Source organism: Felis catus, chromosome D3 (assembly GCF_018350175.1).
Source record: "Felis catus isolate Fca126 chromosome D3, F.catus_Fca126_mat1.0, whole genome shotgun sequence".
NCBI lineage: Eukaryota > Metazoa > Chordata > Mammalia > Carnivora > Felidae > Felis > Felis catus.
Genome location: NC_058379.1, coordinates 32,740,356 through 32,760,467, shown reverse-complemented (window position 1 = coordinate 32,760,467; position 20,112 = coordinate 32,740,356). Strand labels below are relative to the sequence as shown.

The 20,112-nt window shown below is 44.3% G+C and overlaps 1 protein-coding gene across 8 annotated transcripts in view; it reads right to left on the bottom strand.

Moving 5' to 3' along the window:
- MPPE1 (metallophosphoesterase 1) overlaps positions 1-20,112 on the bottom strand; it is a 56,661-nt gene that overhangs the window by 3,275 nt on the left and 33,274 nt on the right. For 3 of the 8 annotated variants that reach the window (XM_006938775.5, XM_006938774.5, XM_006938777.5), the window contains 6 exons: positions 18,192-18,274; positions 12,757-12,870; positions 8,560-8,942; positions 5,264-5,372; positions 2,610-2,713; positions 1,893-1,967 (listed from right to left, as the gene is read on the bottom strand). In XM_006938775.5, coding sequence (XP_006938837.2) covers positions 1,893-1,967; positions 2,610-2,713; positions 5,264-5,372; positions 8,560-8,828 — 557 coding nt within the window. In that variant the 5' untranslated portion in view covers positions 8,829-8,942; positions 12,757-12,870; positions 18,192-18,274. Of the gene's footprint in view, positions 1-1,892; positions 1,968-2,609; positions 2,714-5,263; positions 5,373-8,559; positions 8,943-12,756; positions 12,871-18,191; positions 18,275-19,396; positions 19,531-20,112 lie in introns of those variants that run through there. The other 5 variants (XM_006938773.5, XM_003995012.6, XM_006938779.5 and 2 more) reach the window with 3 other exon arrangements.

Genomic DNA, 20,112 nt, shown 5'->3' with positions numbered 1-20,112 from the left:
TGTTATTATTACATAAAGCAAACCACAGGCAACATTTGCTAACATCTGCGCACTCAGAAAACAAGGCAGGGTGGGAGGGGGTTTGCAGGTCACAGCTAACTGGTATGGATAATCCCAAATTAGGATGATGATAAAGTCAGTTTTGGTTGCCCTTTACAACCACTTTACCTTAATTATATTTTTATAGACTCCCATTAAATATGCTTTCATCTCCTACACACTATCCACTGGGCGTGAAGAAGGCACCTGTCAGTAAAGATTGCTTGAAATTTAAAGAATTTTAGTGAGAAGGAGCTAACTAAACGATCTGAAATATGGTCAGTGCACTTCAAGTTTCCTAAACTCTACTCCCTAGGGAAAAAGAACTACAACTATGTCAAGTCTTCATATGACTCAGGAAAGGACGCTACTAGAAACTTAGTCCTATGGGCAAAGGGAGGGAAAGAGCGAGCATTTGTAGAGAACCCCCGACCTGGTCTCTGGGAGTGTCACAGATCATCTCTTGAGACGGGCCCAGTGAGCTATCACGGCCAAAGTCACGAGTGCTGGAAACCCACAGGGGCCATGACCTAAAGAGGAAGAGCCTTCCTCTCTCACTTTTTCTCTCTCCACTAGGTCTGCAACTAGAACACCATGTATGGTCTCGTCCACTGTGCTGCAAACATACACACGGACTCGACAGGGTCCAGACACAGCACGAAAATGGCCACGCAGAAGGAGAGCAGGTGCTCATTTGTGGTCAGACAAAAGGGCTGGGACACTTTGGTCCACAGATCAAGGCTGACGGGCATGGGGGTGGGGCACACAGCTACACAGCACAGTGGACACACCTGCACCCAATCCTGGGATAGCATGATGTCAATAGTATCCTTTATAAAGGGAAACAAGTACATTTTGAACAAATGAAATATACTCCTCTACAAAGTGGCCGGATGGAGGGGCGCCTGGGTGGCTCAGTCGGTTGAGCGGCCGACTTCGGTCAGGTCATGATCTCGCGGTCCGTGAGTTCGAGCCCCACGTCGGGCTCTGTGCTGACAGCTCAGAGCCTGGAGCCTGTTTCAGATTCTGTGTCTCCCTCTTTCTGACCCTCCCCCGTTCATGCTCTGTCTCTCTCTGTCTCAAAAATAAATAAACATTAAAAAAAAAAAAAGTGGCCTGATGGAATCTCTATCACCCAGAGACACCGCACACAGGAAGACGATGCCCTCGGTGGCTAGGCAAAGTCAGAGACTGGCTGGTCCACCAGGCTGGTGACTCTGACAGTGACCGTCAGGCAGGATGAGGCCTGTGGTGCCTTCATCAGAAACCGTAAACCACGCCACACAGAGCCCAGTGTGGCAGGCGAAGACAGTTCCCTTAAAAAATTAAGTTTCCAGGGGCGCCTGGGTGGCGCAGTCGGTTAAGCGTCCGACTTCAGCCAGGTCACGATCTCGCGGTCCGGGAGTTCGAGCCCCGCGTCAGGCTCTGGGCTGATGGCTCGGAGCCTGGAGCCTGTTTCCGATTCTGTGTCTCCCTCTCTCTCTGCCCCTCCCCCGTTCATGCTCTGTCTCTCTCTGTCCCAAAAATAAATAAACGTTGAAAAAAAAAATTTTTTTTTTTTAAAAATTAAGTTTCCAAGGACTGAAGGGCTTCTTAAGAATTCACAAATAGGGGTGCCTGGGTGGCTCAGTTGGTTAAGTGTCAGACTTTGGCTCAGGTCATGATCTCACAGTTCATGAGTTCAAGCCCCACATCAGGCTCTGTGCTGACAGCTCAGAGCCTGGGAGCCTGCTTCAGATACGTTGTCTCCTTCTCTCTCTCCGCCCCTCCCCTACTCATGCTCTGTATCTGTCTGTCTCTCAAAAATAAATAAGCGTTAAAAATTTTTTTTTTAATTCATAAATAATACTCACTTAATTCCTTTCCAAGAAAACAGCCTTTCAGGGTTGAAAACTTTCTCAAATCGTTTTATTTTGTATGTGCTCATCCTACGTTCAATTGTAAAAAGAAACATTTTTCAGAGCAAGCCATCTTAGGACCTCTTCAGACTTAGCATAAACACAAGAAATAACTCAGGATTTGAGTGCCAGACTAGCTTTTTGAGGTGAGAGCTCCAGCTGGCCCAGGCTATCAGGTGCAAATCTCAGCTCCACCACTGACTGACTGTAAAGACTGGGGCAAGTGACTTAGTCCCCAGAGCCTCAGTTTCCTCACCAGCACAATGGTTAAAATAGCAGGACCATCAGAAAGATTAAATGAGTTACTATAAGGAAGTAAAGCACTTAAAACAGGCTGGCACATCATAAGCACTATATAAATGCCATTTACAAAAGCGTAAATGGTCTTGTTTTCTGAGTCCCAAAGAAAACAATTGGTCATTAAATGTAAGTTTCAAGTCAGAATCCCCCAAGGGCACATACAAATCATTTATTCAACAGAGATTTGTTAAGGGTGTACAAGCGCCAAGACAAAAATCTTTGCCCTTGTGGAGTTTATGCTCCCAGGCTTACATCATTCAAGGGCAACAAATGTCCCCCACACAGCATAAGTAAGGCTTTCACCAGAATGGTAGGTTTAAAGTTATAGTTAACGAGAGCCCTCAGGATGCAATGCTTCACTGAACTACTTACTGATAGTGGAAGCCAATGTCATGGTTGCCAGCAACCACCTTCAGCAGCACATGATGTGGGTGTCTGAATATTTTCTGAAACCTCTCCACATCATCTGCCCAGGCCTGTGGGAAAAACAGGTCACTGCTGAGAGCTACAGAAACCTCTCTTACCTGTGGCTAAAAATATATGCTCCTTATTCTGATAAGTTAATTACCCTGTCCAAATCAGATGCTCATAGAGCTAATGTAGAACTTAGAATTTCCAATTCTATGTCATACTTCTTTTTCTAAGACTTAATATTTTATTTAATCTGATGCCAACTTTTAATTAAGTGATACTCCCCCAGGGGCACCTGAGTGGCTCAGTCGGTTAAGCGTCTGACTTCGGCTCAGGTCATGATCTCATGGTTCGTGAGTTCAAGCCCCACGTCAGGCTCTGTGCTGACAGCTCAGAGCTTCAGATTCTGTGTCTCTCTCTCACTCTCTGCCTCTCCCCCACTCACATTCTGTCTCTCTTTCTCTCTCTCTCAAAAATAAATAAACATTGAAAAAATTTTAAATGATATTCCCCCGTATTAAAACATTAGATGGCAATCCTCAAAATATTTGATTCATGCATCCATTGTTTTAAGATCCCCTGAAAAGAACCCCCGAAGCCCAACCATGGACTGCAGGCTGATAATCACTCCAGATCTGGACACATTGTAAGAAGAGGCTCTTAGGAAATGCCAAGCAAATTCGTGTGTCTCAACCAAGACAAGGATGAGTACATCCCTCATCTTAGCATTTCCCCATGGTTACAACTGTGGGAATGAGAACAGATGGGATGTGGGGGAAAGACAAAATCCAACAAATATTTCAAGATTCTGCTGACATTTGCTTTAACTATTAAAGCTTGAGAATTAGGTTTGTATCATTCTGGCTTTTATTAAGCCTAAAAACATCACTTGGACAAACACTAGGAAGACAATACTTAGTTGAATAGTAATTAACTTTATCCTAAAAGTTTTAAATAAGGTCCACGCTAGAGAAATATGCTGGATAGAGAGTCCTTCAATACATTTACAAAGACTTCACTTTAACATATAACATTTAAAGGTAGAATAACATAGGGGCGCCTGGGTGGCTCAGTCAGTTGAGCATCTGACTTGATTTGGGCTCAGGTCTTGATCCCAGGGTCATGGGATTGAGCCCCACATTGGGCTCTGAGCTAACAGCACAGAGCCTGCTTGGGATTCTCTTTCTTCGCCTCTCTCTCTGCCCCTTCCCCTTCCCCACTCACTCTCTCAAAGTAAACATTTTTTAAAGAACACTAAAAAATAAAAATAAAGTTAGAATAACATAAAGTTAGAAAAACATAAAAACATAAAATGCTGCCCTTAATTTTCAAAATTAAGCAAAAGCAACATGTATATCCAACCTCATTTTATAACTAGTTATTTGTTGCATATAGTATTTCCATTATCTTATATCTAATTACAGACTAGATTATAATGAACAAGGCAACCTTATAAATAGTGGGTTTCTATCAGATCTGGACCAAGACCTTCTTTGTATGCCTTTTGGGTTATCCTGGGAAATGCCAATGGATTTTTAAAAAATATCCCACCCCCCAAAATCCCTTCTAAAAACCATTTGTGATTAAACATTTTCAACTAAGCAGCAAAACAGCTTTTTTCTTTTTTTCCGTTAATTCCAGGAATATAATAAGCCAAATAGTTTGACAGCTAGGGTGAGAACAGCCTTTCTCTTTGGTGATGGAAAGGCTTATGCCACCTCACTACCCAGATGGAGACCCCTACAGGCACAGTAGCCTCACACCAGGCCCCCAAGGCCCCTTCTGCACCTCTCCCTCAGAAGAAAGAAAAAGGAGAGTAGCAAGTAACTTTTATAGCGCAGTTCTCATAATTTCGTGGTTAAATAAAAGAGCATTAAGTCAAATTATATTTCCATATGCATTCTGTAATTCTGCTGAAAAGCAACTTTGCACCCACCTTGCCTCTTTTTCCCTTTCTGAGAGGATCATGGGAATACACATTCCAACAAAGTAAGGTCTGACTAAACTACCTATTTCCTACATAAACAAATACCATTGATATTTGAAACAAGAAGAGTTTGAACTGTGTGGGTCGACCTATATGTGGATACAGACAGGACCATACTGTCTCTATATAATATATATATAGTATATATACTGTATATATATATATATACTATATATATAGATATAAAGACAGGACCATACTATAAATGTATTTTCTCTTCTTTAAGATTTTCTTCATAACATTTTCTTCTCTTAGCTTACTTTATTGAGAGAATACAGTATAGAATACATATAACATAAAAAAATATGTGCTAATTATGTTAACAGTAAGGCTTCCGGTCAATAGTGGGCTATTAGTAGTTAAGTTTGAGGAGAAGCAAAACTTACCCACAGATATTTGACTACACAAGGTCAGCACCCCTAACCTGGCATTGTTCAAGGGTCAACTAAGATTAGCTTAACTCAAGGTACAGATCCTAATGACCTTCAAGATAGACGATACATTTTTAATATTGGTAGTAAGCAAAACTTCCAACTCTCACTGATACCGCTTCATGGATTTTCTGGACTGCCTGTGCTGCACCCTGAAAGCAGGATGGGATGAGGGTGCCCGGATCATAGGGTCCTACCTGGGGGGAGCTCCACTTCCCTTCATCAAAGATGTCCCCTAGGATGAAGACGACTTCTGGCTGCAACAACCACAGAGCTGTCTGGAAGGCTCTCTCCATTTGCCACTCCCTTGAGGCCAACAGGAAAAAGCACAGCATCAGTCTGTTTCTTAGGAGAGCCCAGATCTGTCTTATGGGCCATTTAAAAAGTGAGCTGAGGGTCGCCTGCGTGGCTCAGTTGGTTAAATGTCTGACTCCTGATTTTGGCTCAGGTCATGACCTCACAGTTCGTGGGTTCAAGCCTTGCATCGGGCTCTGCACTGACAGCGTGGTGCCTCCTTGGGATTCTCTCTCCTCTCTCTGCCCCTCCCGCATTTGCTCACACTAGCGCATACATGCTGTCTCTCTCAAATAAATATTTAAGAATAAAAATTAAAAAAAGGAAACTGAACATTCCCATTCTCCTTCATGGCCCCATCCCTGCTTCCCATCCATGCTTGGAAGGGTCAGAGTCCATATCTGATTAAATGTGGGGAACAACAGCCCCCAGGAGTTGAACTGCCCCGCCCACACATCTTAAAGGCTGACTTCCCCCTATGTGACACCCACAGATCAGGCCCCACACACACTGTACCCCAGAAGCCATCCCTCATGACAGCCCGAGAGGTCAGGGAGGGCTTAACGCAACTTCCAAAGATGCCTCGCATAGACTGATTTTGCACCACACCAAGGAGATGATAGCATCTGGCTTAAGTTTCACTTTCTTCTTGAAGGGGCCTCAACTTCCTACATGCCTTCAGAATTGGGAGGAGATAATGAGAGAATCAGACTAGCTAATACCAAAACTGTAAATCCTAGAGACTTCAGACATCCAAGAAATCATCCCATTGGTAAGACAAGTAAATGAAAAGAGCTGGGGATCTAGAACCTGACAGGCACTCCAGCTGCACCCATTAACCACTTGTGTGGCCTTGAGGATGCTGCCTACTCTCTCTGATTTCTATTCTTCATTAGTAAACAGCAATAATAAAACCTATGTCTCTCATAAGACAGTTATGGGATTAAATGAGATAGCATCTGTTTTTTGTTTTGGGGTTTGGTGTTTTTTTTAGTGTTTTATTATTTATTTTAGAGAAAGAGAGAGTGCAAGCAGGGGAGAGGCAGAGAGAGAGGGAGACACAGAATCTGAAGCAGGCTCCAGGCTCTGAGTTGTCAGCACAGGACCCGACACAGGACTCAAAGTCACGAACCGTGAGATCATGACCTGAGCTGAAGTCGGATGCTTAACTGACTGAGCCACCCAGGCGCCCCTACATGAGATAGCATTTGTAAAGTGCCCAGCACAGCACCAACACACAATAGGTGTTCAAACATGTTAGTGCTTCCTTGACCCACCCTCCCCTCTCCCTGACCAACTATGACCTGTGTCCTATTCCTAAGGATTCCAACTCTTCCTGCTTTTTAAGGCATCCTCCTGGCTGTTTTTCCTCTACCCAAGAGGGCTGTGACATCCTGGGGCACATAAATAGGGGAAGGTAATTTGGGGTCAGAGAAGACTGGCCAGGCCCCATGTAAACTGCTGTGGTGGTGCACCCCTTCACTCAAGATACCTCCCAAAATTCATTTCTCAGTTTTTCTTGATTGAATGTTAGTCACCCTGGAAAAGAAAGCACCTAGAAACAGCAGCAGCAGGAGGGCAGGGAAGAAAGCTCAACTGGTAAAACCCAAATGAAGCCCAAGGAAATCTCACCCTGGCCCTTCTCTATCTCATGCCTCCTTTGGTTTAAAACTCTGAGTAAAGAAGGAAGGCCCCATCCATCTTTCCTTCTTTTGTCTTGCCTTTGTCACTCACCTCTAAGGACATTACACATCTCACCCCCTCCCCACCCCCAACGTAAGGTTCATCCATATCCGAAGTGCTCACGGATATTCCTCCTAGTAAAGGTTAAAGACCTGCACAAATGCTGTCATGATGAGGAAAACGGGGCAGGGTAGTGCGTCACCAAGGACAAGAAGAGAGCTCTGATGCCCTGGGGTAGAAAGCCCCATCAGTCGCCTTTCGGTGGGCATTCTTCACAATGGCCAAAAGTGGAAGTATCCATCAACAGGTGAACGGAGAAACAAAATGTGGTCTACATATACAACGGATATTATGCAACCCTAAAAGGGAAAGAAATCCTGACACATGCACAACATGGATGAACCCTGAAGACATCATACTAAGTGAAATAAGCCAGACACAAAAGGACAAATACTGTATGACTCCATTTATATGAGGAACCTAGGGTGGACACATCCTTAGAGAGAGAAGGTAGAATGGTGGCTGCAGGGGCTGGGGTGGAGGGGGAAGGAGGGGTCAGTATTTCATGAGGACCAAGTTTCAGCCTGGGAAGATGAAAAAGTTCCAGAGACGGCTGGCAGTGATCGTTGCACAACAATATGAATGTACTTGATGTCACTGAAATGTACACTTAAAATTGTTTACGAGGGTAACTTTTATGTTATGTGTACTGTATCACAGTTATATTTTTTAAAAAGCCTTCTGATGGGAAAGCAGATGGATTATGCTAGGCAGGTCTAAGTGGGAGAGACAGGACCTGATCCTCTTCCCAGGGTGAAAGCCACATATCTGCTCAAGTAGGCTGAAAACTGCACACCGTTGGGGCGCCTGGGTGGCTCAGTCAGTTAAGTGTCTGACTTCAGCTCAGGTCATGATCTCACAATTCATGAGTTTGAGCCCTGCATTAGGCTCTGTGCTGATAGCTTGGAGCTGGGAGTCTGCTTCAGATTCTGTCTCTCCCTCTCTCTCTGTCCCTCCACTGCTCATGCTCTCTTTCTCAAGAATAAACATTAAAAAAATAAATAATAATTTTAAAAAATAATAAATAAAAAAATAAAATCATAAACTACACACCATTGCCTGCAAGAGAGGACCACCAACCCAGCTCTGTTTCTCCCCCTGCCCAGGAGAAAAGGGAAACTTACCTTGACCGGCCATACCCATGTGCTGGACCTTACTGTGGGCATTTTCCTCATACAGCCCATAAGGTCTCTGTTACTAACAAGGAGGCAGAGACAGGCTTGGAGGAGCCCTAGTAACCTGTCCAAAGTCACAAGACTCAAACCCAGACCTGCTTTCCAAATTCTGGGTCCTTATAAATAACAGATGCTCAGCAAATGGTATGTTTAAGGAAAAGTCCAATGTCCCATGTGTCTTTCTTTGAGAAGAAAATAACTAATGAGTACCTTGACCTATGAAGAGAGACTCTCTACCAGAAAGATTCAGAATCAGAAAGATTTCTGACTGTAGCTCCTACCTTCGTAATTTGTCTAGCCAATGGCCTCGAATTTCCCCAAGCAAGTGAGTATCAGCCAAAAACATGGCTTTCAGAGTCTCTTGTCCACTGTTGTGGGCTGGAGTTTTCACCTCAGGCCAATCGCATCGAAGGATCACTAAGTAATAGATTAAAAATTCGCAGAATAGAAGCACAGCAAAGACAACGGCTATGAGTTTCGACAGCAATAAACTCCTCCTCCTTAACAGACAAAGATGCTGCCTTCCAAACCCCAGCCTGATCAGGGCCATGTCTCCTGCCCAGGAACTGCCAACAATCAGGAGTGAAATCCATCAAGAATTCACCAGGGGGGACTGTGGAATCCTGCATAAGGTGCGGCAGGTGTCCAGGGCTTAGCCATGTACCTACAGGGAAAAGAGAAATGATTGGATTACGTTCTGTAATAATGCCACACACACTATCTCATTCTTTTAAGAACTAATGAGTTCCAGAATCCTACCTATATTGCCAAATACATGAAGTGTCCAATACTTGTACAAGAATACTATGTCAGATTATGCTAGAAGAATGATCTTCCCGCTAAAAAAATGTTTTACTACCACTTTGGAAATCATTAAATAGCAATCTGTCCAGACAATGTTAAGGTAGGACACATAATAGGGAAAGTCAACAAATATTAAGTAAGAGTAACTTGAATCCCAAAAGGATTCACTGCCCTTCCTGGACCTTACAAATCAACAGGCCAGAAGCCCCCTGCATTGTGTTGCCTCTGGTATGAATTCATCACTTTTCCACACTGCTTTTCCACAAAAGAAGTGAATATTCACAGACAATGTGCTTCAGGGATCTGAGCCATCCATTCCACTCTGGGCTCGGAGGCCGGAGCCTCACAGAGCACACATCTGTCAATGATGCATTAGGACTATATGTTTCACAAACATGGGTTTTCACCTGCAAATCGGCCTTAAATTTCTGGATGGCCTTCTGTCAGAAGACATTTATGTGCCATGGTTTCTCTACGGGAAACTTTAAAATGTTTATGGATTTTTTGGAATCATAAATGAACTTTGCATCCTATTAAAAAAAAAAAGCATTTACTTTTGACACATATGAAGAAAAAGGCTGGTACATGGACGACCTGAAATGGGCTTTAAACAGTGGCATGTTGGTGGGGAGGGGGGGTGGGGGAGCGGCGCACCTTGGTGGCTCAGTCAGTTAAGCGGCTAACTCTTGATTTCAGCTCAGGTCTTTGTGTCACAGTTGTGAGTTGAACCTCGCAATGGGAGGGGAGTGAAGCCCACTTAAAAAAAAGAAAAAGTGGAATGCTACTAAAGTTCTTCATCTTATGCTCAAGATGAGGATCTTAGGGGCGCCTAGGTGGCTCAGTCAGGTAAGCATCCAACTTTGGCTCAGGTTATGATCGCACGGTTCCTGTGTTCGAGCCCCGTGTCAGGCTCTGTGCTGACAGCTCGGAGCCTGGAGCCTGCTTTGGATCCTGTGCCGCCCTCTCTCTTTGCCCCTCCCTTGCTTGTGCATGCGCCCACGTGCACTCTCTCTCTCTCTCTCTTTCTCAAAAATAAATAAATAAACATTAAAAAAAAAGAAAAAAAAAAAAAGGATGAGGATCTTAAAGGGTAGTGACCTGGTGGCTGCAGAGAACTCAGATATGGGAAAAACTCCAGAAGTCTCAGAGTGGGTGGGGGCTATGAGAGACATTGACCACAGATGCTCACTGAGCCAATATATACAGAAAAGTCCTTTCTGGGGAAATGATGTTCTAAGATGAATGCAGGAACCTTCGTATGGTTGACAGACAAGGGGTCACGAACAGTCTCATTCCTGGAGGGTCTACAACAATGTCTGCAAAATTCCATTTCCAGAGCTGTTCATGTTTGCATGTAAGCCCAAGTCCCTATAAAAGGCCCTCGCTTACTGCACAGCGGAGTTCTATATACCCATTGAGATACAGGACTTCTTTTTAATCTTACCTACAGGGTAAGATTAAAGAAAACTAAGTGGGGGTAAACATAAAAATTACCTAAAGAAAACTAAGTGGGGGTAAACATAAAAATTACCTAAAGAAAACTAAGTGGGGGTAAACATGTATTCTGAGCCATTACCAAAGGTTCAAAACATAACCCCAGAATTGAAAGTGCCTTCAGAAACTGAAAGATGATGGATACACTTCACGCTTCTCCAAATGGAGCTGTGACAATGGTCTGCTGGACTACGAAGCCCTCACTCCCATCTATGGCTTTTCAGAAAAGAAGAAGTGAGAGGATAGGAGGGGAATGAATGGCTCTGTGCCCAAGCCTTCACTTTCTTCCACCTGCTCTCGAGTGGCATTCTTACTGGGAAGTATTTGATTAAAGAGGGAACAGGACTCGAATGCCAGATTTTAAATGCATCCTTTCAGACAGAGAGGTCAAAAGCAGCTGTGCATGTAACCTGGGCTCAAATGCTCTTCCTGGAACTCTACTCAGAACATCCATAGTATCTTTGTCAAGCGGGTCCGACCACCATGACCATGTGCCATACCTTGTCCTTGTACTTAGAACCTCCTCGCCCCCTCTGTTTTCTCTAAGGTTGAACCCCTGTGCCACATAACTAAAATCACCGTACTTTATCTTCTAACTGGGGACTCCTCTGAGAGTGAAAGGTGGCACTAACAATAATAAAAAAACAGGGCAGTTCTGGGCAACTCGGGGGGGGGGGGGGTGCAGCCACCCCATAAGGCTCCAGCCCATAAGGCTGGTGCTTAATCTGATGCAGGTGAGGAGAAAGCAAGGGCTCCTGCTGTCATCCACTTATCAGCAGTCAAACTCCAGAAGGAGGTGCAATTGCTGCCAGTAACAACTAAGGGAATGGATTTTGTTTGGGTGATGCTCATAAGAGAGAGACAAAGACTCTAAGGAACAATGAATGTATTTCTTAATACCATCTAATTTCCTTTGTTTTGATTCAGTCAAATATGTCTGAAGCAACCATTTGGTCTTAATGTCTCATTTTCCTTCAAAAGGTGGAAGGATCTCCTGAAATCCTAAAAACAGCAGCTGAAACTTCCTAAAACTTTAATGTCTCCTCACGCGGCAGAGGACAGGCTGAGAGGAAGGAATGCCAGCCTTCTGGAGTTAGGCTCAGAATTCTCTTAACATGCAAAGCTTTGCTCTTTATAGGCTCCAAGTTCCCGAGGTAAAAACCAGAATGACAACTTTCTAATTGCTTCTCTACACCCACCTCCTTTCATCAGAGAAGCTGGTTTCGGTGGTGATAGCTAAGATCCAGGAACACAGCAAGGGAAGATGGGTGGCCTGGAGCACGGCAGGCCCACCCTGCCCTCCAAGTGCAGCAGAGAGTGGGGGCCAGGAGCCGAGGGGACACAAAGCTGCAGTCTGTCAGCTTCCCTGGACCAAGGGAGCAGAACAGGACACACAGAGACAAGCCACGGGTTTGCACTCACAGGTGGCGCTGGCTCTCCCCAACCCGGTTCCCAGGTTCCCATTGGATCCTGCTGAGGCTCAGCCTGGCCCCTGCCTCCAGGCTGACTGCAGCAAAGGCAGGGAACAATTCCTCAGCTTAAGGAAGGCCACGTGTCAACAAAAGGTTGCGGGAGCCCCTGCCCTTCCCTCAAGCGTCTGTGTTCTTTTTTCCACAAAGAAATAAAAGATATTCCACACAGAGCCATTCAGCCAGAGGACTCAGAATGAAAGAAGGGAGGGAGGGAAGAAGGAAGGGAGGCAAGGAAGGAGAGAGGGAGGGAAGGCGAGAGGGAGGGTAGGAGGGAAAAAAAAGGAAAGGCAAAGAGGGAGAGCAAGCTAGCTGGTACTGTTCCATACTTTCTTGAGAAAACCCTAACACCGTGTCAATCAGCTCTCCAGTATAGTGTGATCATTTTTAAGAAATAGAACTCCTCACCAGAGTGAAAACCATTATTTGACAACCTCTGACACCAAATCCTTAAAGCAAAAATTCCTTTTGCTCAAATCTTGGGAAACTACTTCTCCTTCTCTATCCAAACTCATCGTGTTACTCATCAAAGTAGTATCTCCAACGTGGTCTTCAATGTTATGGTCAAAGCATATCCCCTTTTACCTCCTGAAATGAAGACAGGAATTTTTAGGGCTGATGGGGTGGGGAAAGGATCCAATCTCTCCCTAGAACTGACACAGCAAGGCCCCCATGCCAGGTGCACATTACGTAACGAGATGCCACTCCTACCTTATGGCTGCTTCCAGATGGGTATAAAGTGACCTCCTCCTTGGGTTCAAGCCAACTTGCACTTAAGCCAACCTCAGGGACGGCGCTGCATCCTCGTTTTCTGATACAGCTGACCTGTGAAAAAAAGCATGCTGACCACCAGCCACTGGGAGCAAAGGACACTCCACCCCTGGAGCAGACATGGGACAACTGAGCCTACCTTTCTTGGTAGGAAACAGGAAAACCGAAGAGCTCTATAGGGAATCAGCAGCCACTTATTCCTCTTCCAGTATTTTCTCCTACGTTATGAATACCCACCAGCAGAGAGAGTAGCTACGATGAATTGGACAAAACCCCACCTACTGCTCAGCTCTGCTATCTGTGACCTTGGGCAAGCCACTTACCCTTTCTGAGCCTCATCATGGGGGTCACAGCACTTGCCTCCACTGATGTCATGGAGATTGACAGAAATAATGTTCACAAAAATTTTTTTAAATGAAGCAGGTATATCAGGATTAGACTACACAGTAAACCTTACAATCTGATGAATTTCAACAGGCTCAAGGCAAGGGAACTCAATTCAAATGGCCATAATCAGATTAGGGAGAATGAAGCCCAGTGGAGAATAAAGGCCAGAAATTAGAATCTAGAAGCTATGGCCATCTTCGGCTGTCTTCCCCACTCATTTACTGAGTTGGACTTTCTAATGCTTGACATCCAAAATCCCCATACCCTTCCCTTACTAGAAGTAAACTTGTAATTTTATCTCAACCATAATATGTAGGCCAATGATTTAAAAATCTCCACAGCCACACAGCCTGAATAACTAAATGCTACTATATCTTCCACATCCAGGCTTTTATAGGCTAACGGAGAGAAACTGTGTTCTTTCTAAGACAAAATGGAAGGAGGGTCTGGTCCTTTATCAGAACACTGTGGAGTGCTCCACCCAGGCCCAGATATGGCCAGCTCTTCCTGCCTCCTCAGTGAATACAGGGGGGGAAAAGATGTTTATCCATCTTATATCATTAGGTGTAAAACTAAGCTATGAGGGGTTTCAATAAAGATGATATTCTCTGCATGTTAAGTGCTTGTGGTTAAGTGATGAAGAATTCTGTCCATATGAGACGCTTTCCTTTGCATGTAGCAGATTTGGGTTCAAAACGCAAAATTACTGAAATGTTCGTGTTTTCACCCCCCACGGTCAATTTGTCAGTTTTAGTAAACTCGGTGAATGGTATCTCAGCGGGAAAACTATACAGGCCTCCCAACAATGTTCAGTCTGGCTGGGATCAAAAGGCAGATGCACTCCCCTCAGGACCCTTCCCGACTTGTCTCTAAGAGAGCTACACTTGATATTAAAGGTCCCAGAGGGCCCTGGTAAAAACTAAAGCGCGGAATCTGGAGATTTTGATTTCTACCGCCGACACACTCCGTATTCCTGACATCACACACGATGGCATCGGTAACATCTCCCAACCCAGAATTTTTCAGAAAGCCAAAAGAAACCCATCTGTGGTTCATGAAATCAGTTTGGCGGTTTGTGACCAGAGTTTTAAAAAATTAGATAGAAGAAAACAGAATAGAAAAAAATTAGCCTGCACTGTACAGAGTCAAGGCAAGGCACCATAAAGTTTATTTCACCAAACTTTTGCTTCCACTTTTCAGTACACGGATCTGTGTGTCCTGATCATGATATAAAATACATTTCTCATTGCACTAGTCACCGTCTTCATATCCCGCCTCTGCCGGTGCCCAGGATAGTGCCTGCAAACAGTAAGTGCTCAATACGCATCCACGGAGTTAACGACCCCCATTTAAGCTTACTGTCTCAAACATTCTAGAATTACAAACATATATTATCACTCTTCTGGTCTTTAAATGCTTCACAGTCTCCAGTCATAGGAACAAGAGAAACAGCTAAAGAAGATGTACCTGTTCCCTCTGGTCAAAGGGCCAAGCAGGAATTTAAAGATGGGCAAAACAGGTGGCCAGAACACATTTTCTCACCAGCCCCTGTGTGGAACTCTTCCAAAGAAAAGTTTGGGTGGCCCTCTGATGGAAGGGAAGTAATCTTCCATGAGCCTTTTTGGAGAAAAGAGCTTTCTTTCTAAAAGGGAAGTACATGACTTTCATGTACTTGCTTGGTAGCTCCTGGGTTCTCTCCTAAGCCCCGGGGATGGCATGATCCAGCAGCTGGGGAAGTCTATATCCCAGTTGTATTATTTCCTAGTATGTGATCTCATGCAAGTTGCTCAAAAACAAGCAAACAACAGCAAAAAAAAACAAAAAAACAAAAAAACAAAAAAAACAGAAAAGGATGAGGGGGAGAAACAAGATCGTTATTATAAAAAAAAAAAAAACAAAAAAATAATAAGCATTGATGAGAATGTGGAGAAATTGCAATGCATGTGTACTGTTGGTAGGAATGTAAAATGGTGCAGCCACTATAAAAAACAGTGTGGTGGTTCCTCAAAAAATTAGAAATGGAACTGCTACATGATCGAACAATTTCACTTCCAGGTAAACATTCAAAAGAACTGAAAGCAGAGACTCACATATTTGTACACCCATGTACACAGCAGCATTATTCACCACAGTCAAAAGGTGGAAACAACCCAAATGTCTGTCAATTGATCAATGGACAAACAAAATGTGGCACGTGTGTATACATAATGGAATATTCCTCAGTCCTTTAAAAGGAAAGAAATCCTGACACATGCTACAATATGAATGAATCTTGAGGACATGATACTAAGGGAAATGAGCCAGTCACAAAGAGACAAATACTATGTGATTCCATTTATAAGAGGTAACTAGAGTCATCAAATTCATACAAACAGAAAGTAGAATGGGGGTGACCAAGGGGCTGGGAAAAGGGAAAACGGGGAGTTGTTTTTTCATGGGTGTAGATCCCGTTTTGCAAAATGGAAAAGCACTAAAGATTGGACAACAATGTCAACCCTACTGAACTATACACTTAAAAATGGAGTACAGAGAGATTCAGAAGCATCAGAAGACAAGCCTCAGACTGGAAGAAAATATTTGCAAAACACACTTCTAATAAAGGACTATTATCAAACATATACAAAGAACGCCTAAAACTCAATAAGAAAACAAACAGCCCAGGGGTGCCTGGGTGGCTCAGTCGGTTAGGTGGCCGACTTCGGCTCGGGTCATGATCTCGCGGTCTGTGAGTTCAAGCCCCGCGTTGGGCTCTGTGCTGACAGCTCAGAGCCTGAAGCCTGTTTCAGATTCTGTGTCTCCCTCTCTCTGACCCTCCCCCGTTCATGCTCTGTCTCCCTCTGTCTCAAAAATAAATAAATGTTTAAAAAAAAAGAAAAGAAAAGAAACAGCCCAGTTAGAAAGTGGGCAAAAGTAAGACAATAGATCTTACGCATTCTCATCACACACCACAAACAAAAATAACCATGCGATTGGATGGATGTTTTAGTTGATGGTTGTGTAGACTGTGATAACCACTTCACTATAGGGACGTATCTCAAATCATCATATCATACATTTTAAATATGTACAATTTTACTTGTCAATTATATTTCAATATAGCTGGGGGGAAAATGAAAAATTAATAATTGAAAATAAATTTAAAATGGGCCGAAGACCTTCAAGGACAGCTCACCAAAGAAGTATAATGTCAAATAAGTATTTGAAAAGCTCCACATCATAGGTCATTAAAGAAATGCAAATTAAAACAAGAACAAGATACACACCTATTAGACACACACACAAATTAGAGTCACCAAAATCCAGAACATGGGCCACACCAAATGCTGGCGAGGATGTGGAGTAACAGACCATCTCCTTCATTATTAGTGGGAATACACAAGGGCACAGCTACTTTGGAAGACTGTTTGGCAGTTTCTTACAAAACTAAATATACTCTCACCCTGTGATCCAGCAATCGTGCTGCTTGTTATCTTACCCAAATGAGTTGAAAACTTACATCCACACAAAAACCTGCACGCAAACATTTACAGCAGCTGTTTTCCTAACTGCCAAAACTCTGAAGCAACCAAGATGTCCTTCAATAGGTGAATGGATAAATAAACTGTGGTACATTCACACAATGGAATATTATTCAGTGCAAAAAAGAAATGAACCAGCATGCCATGAAAAGGCATGAAGGAACCTTCAATGCATATTACTAACCAAAAGAAGTCAATCTGAAAAGGCTACATACTATATGATTCTTTCTATATGACATTGTGGAAAAGACAAAACTATGGGTACCATAAAAGATCAGTGATTGCCAGGGAGCTTAGGGGAAGGAAGGGAGGGATGAACAGGCGGGGAACAGGGGATATTTAGGGCAGTAAAAATACTCTTGGATATTTTTATACGTGGATATTTAGTACGTGGATATAATATCACTATACATTGTTAAAACCCTTAGATGTACATCACCAAGAGCAGACTTAATGTGAACTATGGACTTTGGGTGATTTTGATATGTCAGTGTAGATTCATCAATTGTAACAGATGTATGACTCTGGTGGAGAATGATGATAATGGGGGAGGTTGTGCTATGTGGGGGCAGGGGTATATGGGAACTCTCTACTTTCTGCTCAGTTTTGCTGTGAACCTAAAACTGCTCTTTAAAAAAAAAAAAGTCTATGAAAAGTTGGCAAGATAGTAAATTTTATGTATATTTTACCACAATTAAATTTTTTTTAATTTAAAGTAATGATATTCTGATACATGATACAGCACGGTGAACCCTGAAGACATTATACTAAGTGAAATAAGCCAGACACAGAATGACAAACACTATATGCTTCCACTTACATAAGGGACTAGAGTAGACAGTTCATAGAGACAAAGTAAAATGGTGGTGGCCAGGGGTCAGGGTGGGTGAGGGGGGAAATGAGCAGTCATTATTTACAGGGTTTCAATTTGGGAAAAAGAAAAAGTTCTGGAAATGGATAGTGGTGATGGTTGAAGAATAATGTGAATGTACTAAACGTCACCGAACTGTGTACTTTACAATGGTTAAAATGGTTAAGTTTTATGTTATGCAGGTTTTGCCACAATTTTCTTTAAAAAGGAAGCAGCACACAAACACAAAACACACACACAAGACCCTACAAGCTAACAATGTCCTAGAGCAAAGGCTTCCTTTTGGATCTAAATCCACTACTTTTATATTTAAATTTTTTAAAATATTTATCTGTTTTTGAGAGAGACCGAGTGCGAGCAGGGGCCGGGCAGAGAGAGAGGGAGACACAGAATCTGAAGCAGGCTCCAGGCTCTGAGCTGCCAGCACAGAGCCGGATGCAGTGCTCAAACCCACAAACCACGAGATCATGACCTGAGCTGAAGTTGGGACGCTTAACCGACTGAACCACCCAGGCACCCCATAAAGCCACTACTTTTATATTTAAAAAGACGTCTTGGGAGCCTGTGTTCAAGGGAATATCACTAAGTCACCTTCTCACCTTTTAAAGGATACAACTGGTAGATGAGACTGGTATGAAGGCCCTAAGTTGGCTTGTGTTCCCCCAAATCAGAGCACCTCTACCTGAAATAAAACAAAATGTGTGTGTTACTGAAGAATCTTTCATTCGTTTAGCTATTTAATTAAAGTGGAAGATGCATCAGTTCCCAGAGGGCAGTGACTGCTGCCCTGTGGCACAAGGAGAAGGAAGCTGATTGGCCGTTACAACACAAAAATAACCTGAAAACCACACACTAAACAGAAATGACTGACATGTTATTGTTCTAGAATAGCTCTTTTAAATTATAGCATAAAATATTAAGATTGCTCTATATTATTACAACATTGTTCTTTAAAAAAAATTTTTTTTTTTAACGTTTATTTATTTTTGAGACAGAGAGAGACAGAGCATGAAGGGGGGAGGGTCAGAGAGAGAGGGAGACACAGAATCGGAAACAGGCTCCAGGCTCTGAGCTGTCAGCACAGAGCCCGACGCGGGGCTTGAACTCACGGACCGCGAGATCATGACCTGAGCCGAAGTCGGCCGCTTAACCGACTGAGCCACCCAGGCGCCCCCAACATTGTTCTTTATTGTTCATATTGCAACATTGTTCCACGTTGCCCAACACATAAGAACAGTAGCTGCAATCCGTAACTGGGAACAAAATATTTTATCCGTTGACTGACTTTTAACTTCAAAGCTATCATTAAATATCTAAATTCCCTCCACCCAAAAACAACATTAAAACATGTTTAACATGCACTGACCTGTAGTTTTTTTCTCTTACTTGCCCATTATCTTAAGCATATTACCACAGTGTCATCAATGGCCATTTGCATGTTAAATGTTCCATTTTAAATGGTATTTTTTAATAAGACGTATTTTTTTTTTGTCAGTCTACATAGGTAAACTAGAGAGAGGCCCCTACGATGTAATACAGGGGCCTTAAGTAATCGTGATTCGCCAGCAAAGAATGACTAATTCCCAGAATACCGTTTTTTCAATAGGCTAACTTGCAATGCTAAAAAGGCAAGGAGGTTCCAGTTTGCAGTAACAAGAAATAGCAATTAACCTAGAAGCCTAAATATTATATAACACAGTCATAAGAATTCCTGGAAAATCTTGCTTGCTGTGGGCGGAGAGCAACAAGGGAGGCGGATCAGAAAGCAAAGGCTTCCGGGCAAGCCGGACCCCCATCACTTCACCTGTCCTGGAGCCCGCCGACCAACCCCGCCAGCTTCCAGTTTCCGCTCGGAAAGCCCAGCGGGTCCCGGTCGGCCCTGGAACCCCGCCCCGCCGGCCTCGGGCGGGCGGGGAAACGCACAGTCGCCACGGAGAGGCCCGCCCTAGCCCCGCCCCTGGCACGCCCCAGCCGCGCCCCCGCCGGGGGCCGGCGTTCTGGAACGCGGGCTCCCGGCACTCTTCCGGCGGTGCGGACAGACCAGCTGGTAGCGCCTCGGCCCTGCGGCTCACGGCGTTCCTAAACAGTCGGTGCAAAGAAGCAAAACCCAACACTTGGTCGCATCTTCCGCAACGACTCGGTCCTTTGCGCCATCCTTAATGTCTTCTAGACTTTTCTCTCCCCGTGAGTCCTTAGTGCTGCAGCTTCCCTGGAACCCCCAGAACAACGTCCGGGAAGGCGAGGGGCGCGCGGCGGCCGCGAAGCCTTTGGCGCACCGAGCGCCCGTGAGGGGAGGCGGGGTGCGCCGGCCGTTGCGGGTCAGGGCGGCCCTGCTGCGGCCCCGGTGCCTCGCTCGTGGGTCAGGGCGGCCCCCGTCTCGCTTCCGGTCTGCACGGCTGCGGCTCTGCGGCGGGAAGTCGAGCCGCCGGACCTCCGCGCGGCGTCGATGGGTGGCGCTGTGATTGCTCGCTCCCTCCTCCTGCCCCGCTGGACCGCGCTCCGGAGCCCCACGCTGGGTCT